At 37.0% G+C, this 16,460-nt stretch overlaps 1 protein-coding gene across 10 annotated transcripts in view; it reads left to right on the top strand.

Annotated features, from left to right (window-relative positions):
* The window catches only part of LOC129452697 (NACHT, LRR and PYD domains-containing protein 3), a 224,675-nt gene extending 215,950 nt beyond the window's left edge, over nucleotides 1-8,725 (top strand). For 9 of the 10 annotated variants that reach the window (XM_073865361.1, XM_073865357.1, XM_073865358.1 and 6 more), the window contains one exon: nucleotides 6,159-8,724. In XM_073865361.1, coding sequence (XP_073721462.1) covers nucleotides 6,159-6,190 — 32 coding nt within the window. In that variant the 3' untranslated portion in view covers nucleotides 6,191-8,724. Of the gene's footprint in view, nucleotides 1-6,158 lie in introns of all 10 variants that reach the window. The other variant, XM_073865353.1, reaches the window with a different exon arrangement.
* The last annotated feature ends 7,735 nt before the right edge of the window (nucleotides 8,726-16,460 follow it).

Below are 16,460 nucleotides of genomic sequence, written 5' to 3'. Positions count from 1 at the left end.
GAAATGCGAGAATAAAGTCATTATTTAATGAGAATAAAGTCAGAATAAATATAATTTGGAGAATAAAATCATTATTTAACGAGAATAAAATCATTATTTAATGAGAATAAAGTCGTTATTTAACGAGAATAAAGTCGTTTTTAACAAGAATAAAGTAATTATTTAACGAGAATAAAGTCGTTATTTAACAAGAATAAAGTCGTTATTTAACGAGAAAAAAAATCATTATTTAACAAGAATAAAGTCATCATTTAACAAGATTTTAAACTTTGAAAGCTTCCTCCTTGTAGTAGCCATCCATTTCTGAGTGAGCAATGAATGATTTTAAAAAGGCAATTTTAAGGAATCTCTCTCATATAAATAGTAATATGGGGGAGCTATTGCGAACAAACTAAATTAGGTACACTAATAAAACAGGCATGCAATGAACAGAAAATCGTGATGAATAAAGGGTTTTGTTAAGGAATGGGAGGAATGGAAAGACTCTGCGGCTTTTGTGAACTAACGATATTAGGTCACGCAATCCTTTTGCTGGCTGATACTAGTGATGTTACCAGTGACACCGAAGCTTCAAGGCGTGTGTCAAAAAAATTAAACGATTTTCATCGAAACTTTGTATAGAAGCTTGATTTGTTCTGGCAAAATCATGTGATCAATGCCTTTCTGAAGGTCTGAAGCCTTGTTTCACATACACCCACGTGACTGCTTCTTTATCTGATTCAAAGGTTTAAAATTGTGCAATGCGTGGCATGCCCTTGTGGGTTGTATTGGAGTATTCCGTTACACTGAATCGATTACTGTATAGCGAGCTTACATTTGATGTATGCATTTCTTCAAGCAATATCACTCTCATTTTCATCTGTCATTTGAACTTTAAGCATCACTCATTCAAGAATACTTATAATGTCCATTTCTAGAGCTTACACTTACAAATAAGACAGTTATCTTTAATAAATTTTTGTTTAGAGTGGGTATGCTATGAAACATGCTTTGGTCATGTATTTAATATATTGATTCTTGCTTCTTAAATTAATACATTGTTTGGTTGTGGAACATTCTGTGATACAGCGCTTTCACCAGCAGAAGTCCTCATCGAGGTCTGATTTGAAAAGCTTCGAATAATGAACCTTTTTCCGATACAATTGGGTTGAAAGCTTCACTGCCTCAAGAAAGCTTCACTTCGCCATCACTAGCTGATACTGTGCCTCTCACTCGCATTTATTCTGCCGGTGTCATGAGCAATTCGGTCCCCCCCATAGATATGTATAATAAAGGCTAGATGTCTCGCCCGTGCTGCTGGCCAATTGAGGGGAACGTCCGCATTTGGCGGCCATCTTACAACAGGCAGTTCGCTCACTCGTAGCATTGTGTTCTAATGGAGCATGTACTTTTGAATGACCATTAATTCCTTAATTTTCTACCAATTTTTAAACGGTTTGGTTTGTTATAAACATCAAAGATGTACCTATAACACTGCATACTTAATGAATAATTTTCATGAATCATGTTAAAGCATCCAGAATTATAGCCACATTAATAACGTTTGTAAGGGGGTTTTCACACCTGCCTTGTTTAGTTCGATTGAATCGTACCAGAGTTCGATTGCTCAGTTGGTGCAGTTCGTTTGGGCAGGTGAGAATGCAGCAATCGAACTCTGGTGCGCACCAAAAGCGGACCAAACAAGCGGACCGAGACCAGCTTGCAGAGGTGGTATCGGTACGCTTTCAAACGAACTCTAGAGCGGTTCGTTTGTGGTGAGAACACGATCCGAGATCGAACCGACGTAACTGCAAAAGTACTGCGCATTTTGAACTAAACCAGCTGCCGTAGTCAACTGCGCAGTGCAATATCGGATGAGGAAGTGTTTGTTGACCGTTTCTATTAGCAATATTAGCACAATGACAAATCGCGGACATACCTGGAGTTGCGAGGAAATTTTTTGTGTTCGCCGTTTGTAGTGCATTAAACCGTTGATTACAAGCCGCATCCGCGATTCATTCTGAAAATGAACAGTTTGTCTAGAGTGCTGTATACAAACTATGTATAACAACCACGGAGACATAATTACAGCGCACAGCCGTCTGTCCATGGTGTCTGCTGTATTATCCTTCTTTTGTTTACTTCCGGGGTTCCGTTGGAATTTGCCGCACGTTGATTCTGACCAATCGTGAAGCCGTTTAGGAAATGCGTTCAAATACATGTGGCCAATGAGTGATGTTGATCTTATCACATGACAGAATTTTGGTTCGTTTCAATTGGTGCGGATCAGAGCAATCAGTGTGGTGTGAAATGGAACCAAATCTGCTAAAAAAGTTACAATGTATAATTTTTTGCTTTTGGTCCGGACCAAATGAACCGAATTACAGGTGTGAAAACGCCCTAAGAAACCAAACTGTTTGAAAATTGGTAGAAAAATTATCATTTAAAAGTACCTGCACCATTAAACACAATGCTATGAGTGAGCGAGCTGTCTGAGGTAAGATGGCCGCCAGGTGATGACGTTAGAGACTCCACAGTAACACATCATCTGCGTTAGCAGTCTAGCAAGCTAATTACGTTGTAGAAAATAAAAGCATAACATTTTTTTAAAATAAAATTTAGCATAATAATAATATAATAAACGAATATTCATGTTGCAGACATGTCAGTACTTTTGTGTCATCATCTGCTTTACATAAACAATATTTTAATTTTTGTAAATTATTAACATTATTAACGGAACATATTTTTTTAATAGTAAAAGTGTCATGGCTTATAAATTTAATTTTAATGTGTGATTCAACTATGTAGTAATCATGTTTTGTATAAGTAATTTATTAACTTTACACAGTAAAAAAGCGGAAATGGTACAGTATAATAATCTAAATAATAAAATGACACAAGCAATGTGTAGATCTCCCACCTATAGCCTCATTTATACTACTATATGAAACATATCATTTAAAAGACATCAATTGTAATTTTAACAACAATCTAACTACATAAATCATAACACGATTTTGTAGGAATCACAAGTGGGTCCTAAGGGGGCAGAATTGCCAGGGGGGACAGAATTGTTAATGACACCGGCTGTAGAGCTGGTCAGGAGCTGTGACATTGGACTGCGATTACGACACGTTTGGCGGATCGACTTTGCTCCTGGACTGAGCACCAACTGTGCCTCTCTTATTATAGACCACCTGCCTGCCTGCAGTTTGCACAAAGGGATAAAGGGGGGGTTGTCTGTTTTATATTATGCTGTTTGTTTTTAATATTGAAATAAAGTATTGTTTAATGGACATCCTGGTATCTTCGTCTCTGTTGCTCGGTCCCGCCGTTAAAATGCAACAAGTAGGCTATGGTTCACTTTTGGCGTGTTCTTATGAAAGCAACAATATAAAAGTTTGTAAGGGTGGATTCACTACAGTGGTTCAATCTGTAGGAATGCCGAAATGACTGAGAAATGTTAACATCAAGATGGTGTAAAATTGTGTATTTCTGGTCAATTATCACCCTTCTGCAACCTAAACCAACGACGGAAATAAGTGCAGTTATAATAGGAAACTATGTGGGAGAGCATAGCTAGAATATAAATATATTGAATTGCAATATGTACCGTTTAAGTATTAACACTAAATCAAAACTAAACAACAGATTTGTAAATGAAAAGGTTTAATAACAGTACTGACTTAAAGTTACAATTGAAATGGTTACACTATAAATGCATGAAATGGTCAATAATACGTAGCACAATTAACTGTTTCCAATGTATGTGAGATATTACCTGATAGTATAGAGAACAGAGAAAGAAAGAAAGTTTAGAAGAACGATATTCACCCTTGAGAACTGAAATCTCGGCCTAAAGGCCTAAACCCAAGAACTCAGGTGAAGAAGAAAAGCAAAGGAAAAAGGCCAATGCAAAAGGCAAAAAACCCAAAGCTCATGAAAACCAAGACCTTTATTCTCTATCCCTTGACCATGTGACTAAACCTAACATCATACATTCAAACTGACCAATCAGAAGATCACCTTTAACCCCCACTGTATTGGATAATCAGCTGTGACAATAGTCTTTGATCACTATCAGTAAGCACAGGAATGCAGATGGTACAGGATGGAAATGGGGGTTGTGACAAGTTGTGATGAAGTAATACATTCCTATATTTTTAATCTTACAAGCTTTACGATAAGTGCAAACTCTTATAGACCCTAAAAGACAACATTGAATGTGGCTTAATGCATCTACACAGTAATATTAAAACACAAAGTAAAGCAAACATTTTATTAATAAAATATTCTGTGTACAGGCAAGCAGAAGATCCCATAATAAGAACACAAAACGCTAAAGGGCGTTTCAATGAAAACAAGCACATTCTGGGCTTTTCTGTTTGACCATACATGCTTATTAATACATGCTTAGGTTCTCGTTTGGCTCTCAGCGAAGGCGGTCGCATTTTATCTCCTCTCCTCCCCGTAACCTTCCCTGCTTTGCTCCTATCGTGTTGTATAGTTTGTGTCTTAACTTTGAGAGACTCTCTCCGCACTGCTCTTGAAAACTAAAATCATGGATTTGATCAACTGGTCTCTCAACGCAATTGACACCATATTCTCGACGAGAAGTTTGGGTTCGGGGGAACCTGTCTGCCCTGCTGGAACGTTCGCTGCTGGCTACACGATGGACGCATGGGAGAAGTGGCGGGTCGTGTGTCTGGCGGCTCTTTCCGTGGAGGACGTTGAAGATATCTATCTATTCGGAATCATGATAACCTGGGGTTTGCTGAATGGATTGTGCTTTGCCCTGGTTTATCGAGAAATTAAGAAGACGGTGACAGCTGCAAAAAGTCCAAAAAAGCTGCCCGGGATGATTGAAGCGGTGGGCAGAGCGGTCAGCGCTCAGGCTGGGACTATTAACCGCATTTTGGATAACAACTTGGAAATGACCCGCAATATGGATACCATCAGGGAGATGCAAACGGATTTGAAAAACATCAAGGAGATGTTAATGGATTTGAAAAGACTGATGGACCAGAATGGACTAAGAGAGTAGTTGTGTAAAGGAATGCAGCTACTCGCCCCAAGACCAAATAATTGCAATCTTATCTGCTTTCGGCCTCCCTTATCCAGCACTGGCCTCGGCCAAGGCCGCTGCTGGAACAACAACTCCCTCAGAAGAGCACTGCAGCGAGACATCTCTTGCATTACCTACCCCCTCTCCCACAGACACCTGATGATTGTTGACTCTGTTTGGACCTAATCAAGGTTGTCTCCATGGCAATTGCTGTGTTAACGCTTTAACAACCTGCGGACTGAGGCACCGAGACTTGGGATGCCGGGCAAAGCGACTCTCTCAAGGCCTACACACACACGAACTCTTACACACACACATATATATATATACATGCAATCACCACCCAGTACCCAAATCCCTCGCCTTCGCAGCTTTGCACCCCTCAGCGGGACAGACGGGTCTGTGACCAGCGCCTAACATGGCTGCAGGACCGGATGGCTGCTGGCCTTGCTGGGCTATCTCCAACCCCATTCCTTACCTAACGTGTTGCAAGTTTTGTGTGTTGTTCATGTTGTAAGTGTACTATGTGCTTATGTTGCTGAGGTGTTTTTTCCCTGTTCCCAGACTGTACTCCCTCTGGAGCATAGTCTGGGGGTTTTGTTTTTTTAACCTACCCTCCCTCATGTAATGCTGTATTTCTTCCTAATGCCCTGTCAACCTGTTCTGTCTACCCCTTGTCAGTTTATGTATTGTATGTATGGACAGGTTGATGGATAATTTCACTGGTACTTGTATCATGTGACAATAAAGTGCTTGATTGATTGATTGATTGATTGATGCTTATTAATAATATATTATAGTGTTTAGTGAATTTAGTGTATTTAGCTTTCAGAGTTTAAAACCGAAAATTCTCATTTTATATTGACTTTATTCTCGAGATTTTACGACTTTATTCTCGTTAAATAATGACTTTATTCTCATTAAATAATTCCTTTATGCTTGTAATTTTAATGACTTTAATTTCGAAATGGTTTTATTTTTCTTATTTTAGCTTGGCCCTAATCTCTTTGGTAAAACACAAATGTACACATGATTGATTGATATTAAATAGTTAATACTGTTAGTATGGTATTCATAAAGATTTTAATTTTGTTTGTCTTTGTGCCTACAGACCCTGGTCAGGAGGGGACTGAAGTATCATAAAGTCTTGAAAAGATTACACTCCTCGCTGTTTTCACAATTTCAATATATTTATTATTTCTTCCTCACATACGACACATAACAGAGAGTTCCCAAAGCCTTTAAAATGAAAAAAACTTTTTTTGAACTTTAAAAAGATTTAAAATGTGTTTATTGTCAAAATCAGATCAGCACATCTTTGGCAGTGATTGTGAACTCTTATCTGTGTTAATAGTTTCTATCAAACAGTTTTGTGGATCATTCTCATGAGGTCTTATTCAGCTTCAGTGCTTCTGTCAGTAAAGATAAAGATAAAAAATAATGCTTTAAAGGTTCCAAAGAACATTGTTCTCTGATATCTACACAGAAGGTTTGTGGCTTTATTAAGTGCAAAAATGATCCAGAGTCAGTTTTTCATGTCCATTTACAACTCTAGGATTTGTCTTTATAATGAAATGGTCTATTGTTACCTTATTTGAAAGGGTCATGAATAATAATGTTGAGCTCTGCTCTGATTGGCTGTTTCTCCTTCAGTAGCTCTGTGTGTGTAAACAGATCTTATGTTTGAGTCTCTATCAGATTTTGAGGAGTAATCAATTGTTTGGAGATTGTTAATGGACGTTTCTGAGTGGTAAGTTTGTGGTTTTTTTTCAATATAAATCTGCAAAACGTAACTGTAACGTCAATAGTAGAACTTCAGCTTAAATGTTAGCATATAGCATTAACTAGCATGTAGCATAAACTAGCATATAGCGCTAACTCAGCAGTCACAACTTTGTTTTTAGCATTGTAATAACATTGTAATTAATTTAATGTGTAATTTAATGTTGGGGTGTATATCTGGACTGTAACTTTACAGTTGGTGTTATGTTGAGATTGGTCTGTTTTCCAGCGATCTTTTGTGTGGACAAGGTTTACATAAGAAAGAGGAAACAATCGTGTTTGAGGCTCACGATATGTTATTACCATGTACATAACTTATTATTCATCTATTCCTATGTAAATACAGCTTTGCATTATATGCCACTTTTAACATTTTATGTTGAGGTTTCCTGGACAGGGTTTATCCTAATCCCAGACTAAAATGCATGTTTGAGCTGCCTTAATTCACTCGAAATTCTGCTGGGTTATTTTTAACCTGGGTAAATATTGGACAAAACACATGTTGGGTTATAAATAACCACGAGTTGAAACAACCGAGCATAGGTTTATTATTATCCAAAAATTTCCAGTATTGGAAATTAAAAATAACCCAGCAGAATTTTAGAGTGTTTAAAAACAGCTTACTCTGACATATAATAACATATATCAGTGCTATTGTTTTGTTTGTTTTTTTTGTAATGTTTGTAAATGTCCCAAAATAACTAAGACCTAGTCCTGAATTGACCTAAACCCTGTCTGGGAAACTGCTTGTTACATATGCTAGTATGTGTACCACTAAATCATGATGTAAAAAGACTTGCTGATGACACAGCTTTAAATTAATTGTATCGGGGATCTCATCTGATAACTTATTGTTTCTAGAAAGTCCACTGCCTATAGTAGTTTTTTTTTTGCTATTATAACATTTATATTTTTAATGAATTATTTTAAAGTTTTGTGTTTGTGCTGAATTATGTGTACTGAGAGCTGTTTATATTTCACACAATCAAAAGAATTTGTATGTATTACCACTAGATTTATACATACTAACATTTACTAAGTAGCTTTTTCCAGTAATGGACAGTTCACATTTGTTGATTCACTATATCTTCATGTAAATGCATTTGTATTTCGGTTGCATCTGACCTGATCTCATTGAGTGCTCATGGTGAGAGCTACAAAAGAAACTGCTTGACTCGTATAATATCTTAACTGTACTGAGCAAGTTTTAATCTTGTGGAATGAAAGGAGCACTTCATCCAAAAGTTGAATTTTCTGCCATCATGTTGTTCCAGATGTTAAACAACTTTGTTGTGAAAAGTGACTTATTCTATCAGTTCCTAAAATGTTTTATCTGTTACATATCTAACTGTTTAACTTTTATAGCTAATTAGATAGTGGTGAAGAATGGAAATCACAAAAAAAAAATCTTATCATGTGTAATACTCATTATAGGTTTTTCAGATTTGTATCCCTCATATATCATCATGTATAAAAAAGTGCCTTTAAAAGGTGAGGGGAGGGTACTGTTTACATAACCAGACGACTCTTTGATGGAGAGACTAGGGTCTTTTTTCTCAACTGTTATGTCTAAATATTTATTACCATTACAACACTATGGGACGTTTTTCCGGACAGGGCTTATCCTAGCTCTAAACTAAAATGCATGTTTGACCTGCCTTAATAAAAAAAAAAAAACTACTGTATATCTTAACATATATCGGTGCCATTGTTTCAACATGCAGTATTTTTTTTTCAGGTATGTTTGTAAAAACCTTTAATATAACTAAGGGCTAGTCCTGGATTAATTTAAACCCTGTCCGCAAAACGTTCCCTATTTACAGTAAATATTTAAGATGATTATATTTTTGATATTTACCATTTTTTAATAAAAACAAGTTGGTGGACATTGTTGATGACTAATTATTATTTTATTTTCTAAGACATTAATATAGACATTTACAGCATTTAAAAATTACTTTTGAAGTAATTTAACTCCTGACAGTCATAGATCAAGACCTTGCGCCAGTTATTTTAATTTTAAGTTTACTTGTGAAGCAGATCTTTACGCCTTCTAACATCTCATAATTGGTCATCATTGTGTTTTTTATCTCTGGTGAAAAAATAGTATGCTAAATATATTTAATTTTGATATACTTCAGTATACTTGCAGTCACACTAATGACCAGCATACTTAAAGTTTTAAGTTTTTAAAAAGCCACCAGATACATACAATAAAAAATTAATATTTGTAAGAAAAAACAACCAACAGATTAAGATACTATTAACTTTCTTAATAATTTTTTAATAATATGAAAGAGAGAAAACAACAACAAACAAAACATTTAAATTTTCAACACAGTGGTGAGCTTTTAAACAATAATTTGTAAGTGCAGGGTTTTAGGCATTAGTGGGTATCCTTTTCACATGAGCAGTCTCACTATTTTCATGTAAGCATGTACGCCGAGAAAGAAGAGAGAATAAATAAATAAATAAACCGAAATAAATTTAATTGGGGTGGATCTGTTCACACACTGCCAACACACATGTCCAAAGACCTTGTAAAGGTGGATTTTGCATTATAGGTGCCCTTTAAATGGAGTGATGAATGAATTTACTGAATTCAAAGAACAGAAGAATTTCACTTATACAACATAAAAACTTATGTCATGATTTATGTTAGTATTATAAATGTTAGAAATGTCTTGCTGAAACACACTACAAAGACTGTGAACTATGTACTGAATTGTGGTTTTACATTGTTAAACAGTTTTATTCATTTCTCAGTTAAGGATTGTTTGTGTAGGGCTTAAAGGGTGGCTTGAAGTTGATGATGCACCTGAGCACATTTAAAATGTGAAAGTTGAGTAAGACGGCAGCTTTCCAGTAAGTGGGTGTGGTTTCAGCACGAACAGTGGACACCCTTCCCAGTGATAGAGCATAGAATTCTGCAAATTTTTCCAGGGTTTTAAATAAAAACTTATGTTATTTACTTGTCTTTTTGTCATTCAGATTTGTCTGGGTGGTTAATAACTTATTATTATTGTAGTGTGACAAACTGAAAACACATTTAATATTGGACTTTGCACAGACTTTAATATTATTAAAAAAGAAATTAGTTGATTAATTTTGTTAATGCTTTACCTCACACATCCCCATACTGTAAGTATTTTAATTGACAGAGCAGAGATCGATCTGCTATCAGACTCTCTATAAATCACAAAACTTATCTTCTGTAAAAGTAAATCATTTCAATGTCGTATTTTACTTTAATTAACACATTTACTGTAATAACACTTGAACCATTTAACTTTATACACCACTGTACCAATAGATAGACTATAACACAATATCGTTATGATTTTGAGATGTAAAGTGATGTTGTTGTGTCTGTAGATTATAGAAGAGTGATGCTGCAGAAGAAGCTTGTGTAAAGTGAAGAAAATCATGTGAGTTGACTCTTCATACAGTACAGTATAGTACAAACAGATGTATTAGTAGATGATGATGATGATGATGATGTTTCTTCTGTTTAGACTGATATTTACATGAATATTTACAGCTGGTCTTTTCGCATGGGATTAGTATTACCTGCTGTAATACCTCCGGACCTTTCTTTAGAAGGTAAAAGTCGAAGAAAGCTTTACTGACATTGTCCGTAATGATTACTGACATGACGCATTCATATGGGACTGAAATCACAGAGAAACAATTAAGGTCAAGGGCCAATAAAAACAGAACTACAAACATGGGTGACAAAACAGAATCTTCAAAATGAGACACATGGACAGGAGAAACACAAGACAAGACTGATCATTACAAAAACTAATCCCGTCCAAATAGGGCTTTAGTTGACTGTGATCAGTAGATGTTTATTTTGTCATTTGTTTTCTTTCTCTTTAGGTTGAATAAAAGCTGTATAACATCTGAGGGTTGTGCTGATCTGATGTCAGGTTTTATTTTAAATCCTTTACATATAAGACATCTGGATCTGAGTGGAAATAAACTTGAAGACTCAGGAATAAAGAAGATCTCTCATCTGTTGACCAATCCACAATGCAAACTACAGAAACTCAGGTACTGCTTTTTATATAAATGTGCAAATATCTAATTCATTATAATAATTTTAATGAGAAAAAAAGTCTGTTGATGTTGATGCAACATTTTCATTCTTATTTGACTATTGGCACATTCTGACTTTGTGAAAAGATTTAATTCAGGTTTTGACCTCTGTTGTATCCACTGCTTTTGCAACCACTTAATTAAAAAAAAATGCTGAAATGTGGCACACAGATGAAGAGTCAGTTTGATTAACACCAGAGATCTTAAACTCCTCGAGTGCCAACAACACTTTAAAGTGTTACTTATGTTTGTATTTATAACTTTTGAACTTTAGGGTTGGGAAAAAGGTTTCTTTACCAATTCCATGGCTAATGACAAACCATTTTTTTATTTTCGAGACTTTCAGACTGTAGTATTGGAGAAGAAGGTTATGTTGCTTTATGTTCAGCTGTGAGATCAAACCCATCACATCTGATAGAGCTGGATCTCAGTGGAAATGATCCTGGAAAATCAGGAGTCAAACTCATCCATGATTTAATACAAGATCCCAAATGTGCATTGAAAAAATTCAGGTGAAATATGCCTTACATAAAATTAAACCATCATGTACTCACCATCAAGCCAACCTGTACATGATTATCATATGGGGATTGGAAGCAAAAAAACAATGTTTTCGCACCCTGGAAAAAACATTTAGTGGAGTAGATGCCATTTTCAAATTCTGTTGTCTTTTATTAAATAAAAGACTAGCAGTCAGAATTCTGGGAATAGTTCACTCCCGACTATCCACACTTTATTCATTTTAACTTACCACCTCTGTTCAGACACATCTGAGGAACTGTTCTTTACTGAAACCAGTGTCAGTCAACCTCATTCTTTTTTCTTTTCTTGCATGGATGTTTAAAGTAGTTTAGTAAAAAATAGCCTACTTAATTTGTCAGTAGTATATGGTTCTCATTTTAGTTATGTGACCAATTTAATCAAATTTTCTCTGTTACATCAATGTTGACAGTAAAATGTTTTTTTTTTTTAATTCTGCTTTAAGAAACTGGCAAAATGTCTTTGTATCTCAGTGTTCCCTAGCCTGGCTGCGGCCTCCTACACACTTCCGCTCAATTTCATTTTCCTTCAGTGCTACCTCTGGGATTTCAGTCTATTCTAGTGTTTCGAGAAATCAAATTTTTGTACCAATCAGCGAACAGAGGGAGTGGCTGAGAACGATGATGTTGATGTTATGGGTCAGTTTGAGTTGTAGTTCAGTAATGGCAGCGGTGAAAGACGTGAGTAAAGCTATTCGGTCCGTTGTTGCAAAACTGCCGAATATACACAAGTTAAAGCATTTTTTAGGATTTTCACAAAAGTTTAATGCCTCACAGAAAATTTTCTTCTTTAAATATATAAACAATGCATCAAATGAAAGAACAGACCCTCTGCTTTAAAAAAAGTTTCATCCTACTTTCATTTGTTCTACAAAACAATACATTTTGAGCAAAAAAGCTGAGATAATTCCAATTTTGTGAAGGACTTTTAATAGAGATCAGATTCAGAGCGATCCTCAAAACTTACATGGACATACAGCTGTTTGCCCTACGGCGATACTTCCGGGTTTTATAACTTGTGGAAGAGCGGTATTGTGGAAAGCAAGAAAAACTCGTCATTGGCAGGGAAGCGTTTTCTCTTGATTGACGAGATAACTCCTCAATTGCAGCGAAAGACAAGGTTTTACAAGACAACTCATAGCTGAAATCAACTTCCAGAAGAAATTTTATTAAGCGTGTGTATGTACAAATTTGATTGTAGAGTGTGTGTATGCACAAAACCACGGCAACGTTCATATTTATCCTTATTAAAATTAATCCATAGTTATCTGTCTTTGACATGGAAAAGAGCTTAGCACTTCATCTGGGTCTGAACAGATGTAAGCACTTTCTCTTGTTTGAGTGCTGCAGGTTTTTTTAAATAAAAGCAATTCTTGCTGCTTGTAATGGATTTAAAAATTGGTGGGCTATTTTACATGTTTTACATTAATTAAGGCATCATTTAAAGGCAGAGATTTGAAACTTTTCAGCAGTGCGTAATTTCAAGATTTTTGATTTATAGATTTCACATCTGAAAGAGAGGCATCTCTAACTTTATTTCCACTTTATTTCTATAAGTTTTTTATGAATTCATTTAAATTTTTTGAATTTTAAATATCGCTTATTTTACTGTAATGTTCACTTAATATCCTTTTTCTTTGTAAATCATTTCTATGTTAAACACTTTGAATCATCTTTTGTGTATGAAATGTGCAAAATAAATAAACTTTTCCTTGCTAACAATGCTAAATCATATTGCCAGTGGTTTTTGTTAATCTCTTATTGAACATGATTCATTGAGATTACATTAGCTTTGTTTCTGCTGGTTTGAACAGGGTTGTGTAGTGGAGGACTTTTATTATGCTTTTATTTTCATATTATTCATCCTATTTTTCATTTTTTAATTACAATCATAAGCTCATAAATTGTGATTCATATGAAGATCATGTTTTTCTGCTAACGTACAGAATTATGCTCTTTCTGTCTTTTGAGCAAAGTACAATGTCCAAGGACTTAAACATCATGTACTGAGAACAAGACATACGTTTTATGATTTCACTAGATTTGTGTTTAACTGTTTATGTTCTTAATCACTGACAGCTGAAGGCTATCTTCTAAATGACGTAGAAACGGATGATTGTACGTATTTCAGCATCTTACTATAAATGTGTGTTCAACCTTGTGATCGGGGCTCTTGGGTTTAGACTTCTAGCACCAGGGAGTGAGAGCCTATTCTGCAGAATATATAAAATTCAGACAAAGAAAATTCTGTCGACAGTGTGTCTGTGTGATCCTTGACTTTGACTCTTAGTGAGTATTATTTGATGCGGCTAAAATTCCACGACAATAATGGCGACGAGGATGGGATTCCACAGCTGAAGACTCCAGAAGGTTTGGGAGAGACTGACTGATCACCCCTGAGACGAGAGGTCTCGGGCTCCGTACCCCAGGCCTAAGGGAAGGGAGAGTCTCAACCATTTCTGGAGTCAAAGCTGACGGAATCTGGAAAAGAACCGTTGTGGTGGCATCTGAATAGATAATACGGTAAGCGTTATTTCGTTCATGACCATGGGTCAGGGTAATTCGAAAGGGAGTACAAAGTCAATGGATCTGGAAAATGGTGTGTATGCTCGAGTGATCAAATCAAAGGGCACGGGGGCGTTGGAAAGCGTAAAATCTGGGAGAAAAGGTATGATTTTCCTCCTAAAGGAACACTGAGTGTAAAAGCACTCATTTTATTAAGGGAAAAATCATTGCGGATGGCAGAGAAATGAGAGCACAGAGTAAGATAAAGACCAAGGACGAACTGACTCAGACTAAGTCAGAGCTAAACATTAAGCAAATGTTTTCCTACATCAGATTCATTACATGATGAACCTAACTTTCTGTTTTTTTTCCTCCTCCCTATGCACCTGCACGTACCCCACCTGGGGTACATTTTCCAATTCACAAGGGTACCGCTTCTGGACGATGACCTCCAACCCCCTCCACAACGTCGCCCTCCACCACCACCTGCTCAACAAATCGCACAGATACAACAGCCAGCATGACAAGCACCACCTTCTCCACCCCCGCCACCGCCGATGCAAGAACTGCCACGTGGACCAGAATCAGAGATCATCCACATCCTTGACAGCACTTTTGAAGAGGACAAAGATGATGTTCAGATAAAGACGGAACGGGAGGCAAGGCCTAAGGAAACAGCAGAGAAGCCGTTCACCAGAGAAACAGCTATCTTCAGCTTTTGCCAAGATAGGAGAATGGGCACAGCCACAACATAACAACGCAATTTCTCTTCGCAAGGACAACGCTCCTGAGAGAACGGGCAGCAGAGAGAATGAGAGAAGAGGAGAGGAGATCCGAAAGAAAATGTTTGCTGGTATTGCGGACAGAAAGGACATTTGAAAAACTAATGTTTCCATTTCCTGAAAACTAAAGGGACACCGGAATCCCAAGGGAGCGCGGGAAACCTGCCGGTGTGTAAAGAAAGGGGCGACTGAAGCCAGGAGGGGGAAGGGGAGCATCGTACGGAGGCGGGTAAGTCCAGTCTTGTTTTTTCTGCGGTTCAAATGCCATATTATCTGCTTGCTGATTCTGATTTTTCTGATGTGTGTGATAGGGAAAGAAATGCTCTGTGCAATGAAGGACTTGCTTTGCTTGAAATTGACCGAGAGGCATACGCTAAATTGCCTCTCGAAGAAATAATGGTTGAGGGACAGGCGTTTGTTGTTTTATGGTAGACTCTGGATGCAACTAACTCTGTCATACGCAAAGATGAATTCCCATTTGTCACCTTGAGTGGGCAGTTTAACTCATCTATGAGTGCTACGGGGCATATAGTGAGGGAAGAATTTACTGCTCCACTCTGTTGTATGCATGACGGTAACGAGTTTATGCATATGTTCCTCTTATCTGACGCGTGTCCGGTAAACCTCATGGGGAGGGATTTGATGTGTAAAATTAATGCTAGCATCTTACGTAACAACCAAGGCCTGGATATTTCTTGTTGGGATCCCAGAATGTCATCTATGTGTGTGTCTATGTTGTATGTGTATGAATGGGCCTGTGTATGAGTGAAGAGTTGCATGCTGAACGGAAGATAAGATTGCCACAAGCCAGCGAGGTCATTCCAGCTGATAACATGCATTGCACAGCTCATAGAAATGGTTCTCTGTAAAAACAGAAGGTTTGACTATAACCCGTAAATGCTGGAATGACTCGTGGTGTGTGGCACTCGTTCAAATTGACAGAAAAGCAAGAACAAATTTTTGATGTTGAAAATTCGGTACCCCATGTTTCCATTGCAAAAAAAAATACCAGTCAGCCATGGGAAAAAGCAGGTGAATTTCCAAAGGCCTGTAGCGAGGCTGTTGATTGGGAAATGTTGTCAGATAACGTGCAGTTCTCAGAGCAGATAACGGCACACAGGAGAAGTTGTGTTTCTTTTTTCATTGCTGAGAGAGAGAGCGTTGTAATACAGAAAGCTGTTTCTGCAGATTCAAATTTACAAAACATTTGCCAGCACACATGACGTGTGCTAGCATTGATTTACCGCAAGAGGTTCTTGACAAAGTACCTGACTACCTGTGGGCTAAAGATAAATATGATGTGGGTTTGATTAAAGGGTGTGAACCAGTAGTTATCACCCCAAAGATTGATTACAGACCATGCAAACCTCAATACCCTCTGAAAAGGGAGGCGCTTGAGGGAACAAGGCCAGTATTTGAGGCCTTATTGGAGAAAGGGATAATTGTTCCCTGCCCAAACTCACCTGTGAGAACACCCATTTTTCCTGTACAAAAGGTCAGAGATGCAGGTCAGCCCACAGAGTGGAGGTTTGTTCAAGACCTCCAAGCAGTAAATGCTGCGGTGCAGGTAAGGGCACCAAACGTGCCGAACCCTTACACAATTCTCTCACAGATACCAGCTGACGGCCAGTGGTTTTCTGTAGTGGATATTTCAAATGCATCTTTCAGTGTTTCCTGTCCATCCTGATAGCCAGTTTTCGTTTA

Source organism: Misgurnus anguillicaudatus, unplaced genomic scaffold, assembly GCF_027580225.2.
Source record: "Misgurnus anguillicaudatus unplaced genomic scaffold, ASM2758022v2 HiC_scaffold_31, whole genome shotgun sequence".
NCBI lineage: Eukaryota > Metazoa > Chordata > Actinopteri > Cypriniformes > Cobitidae > Misgurnus > Misgurnus anguillicaudatus.
Note: the sequence above shows the minus strand (reverse complement) of the source record. Positions and strands in the feature narration are given on the sequence as shown.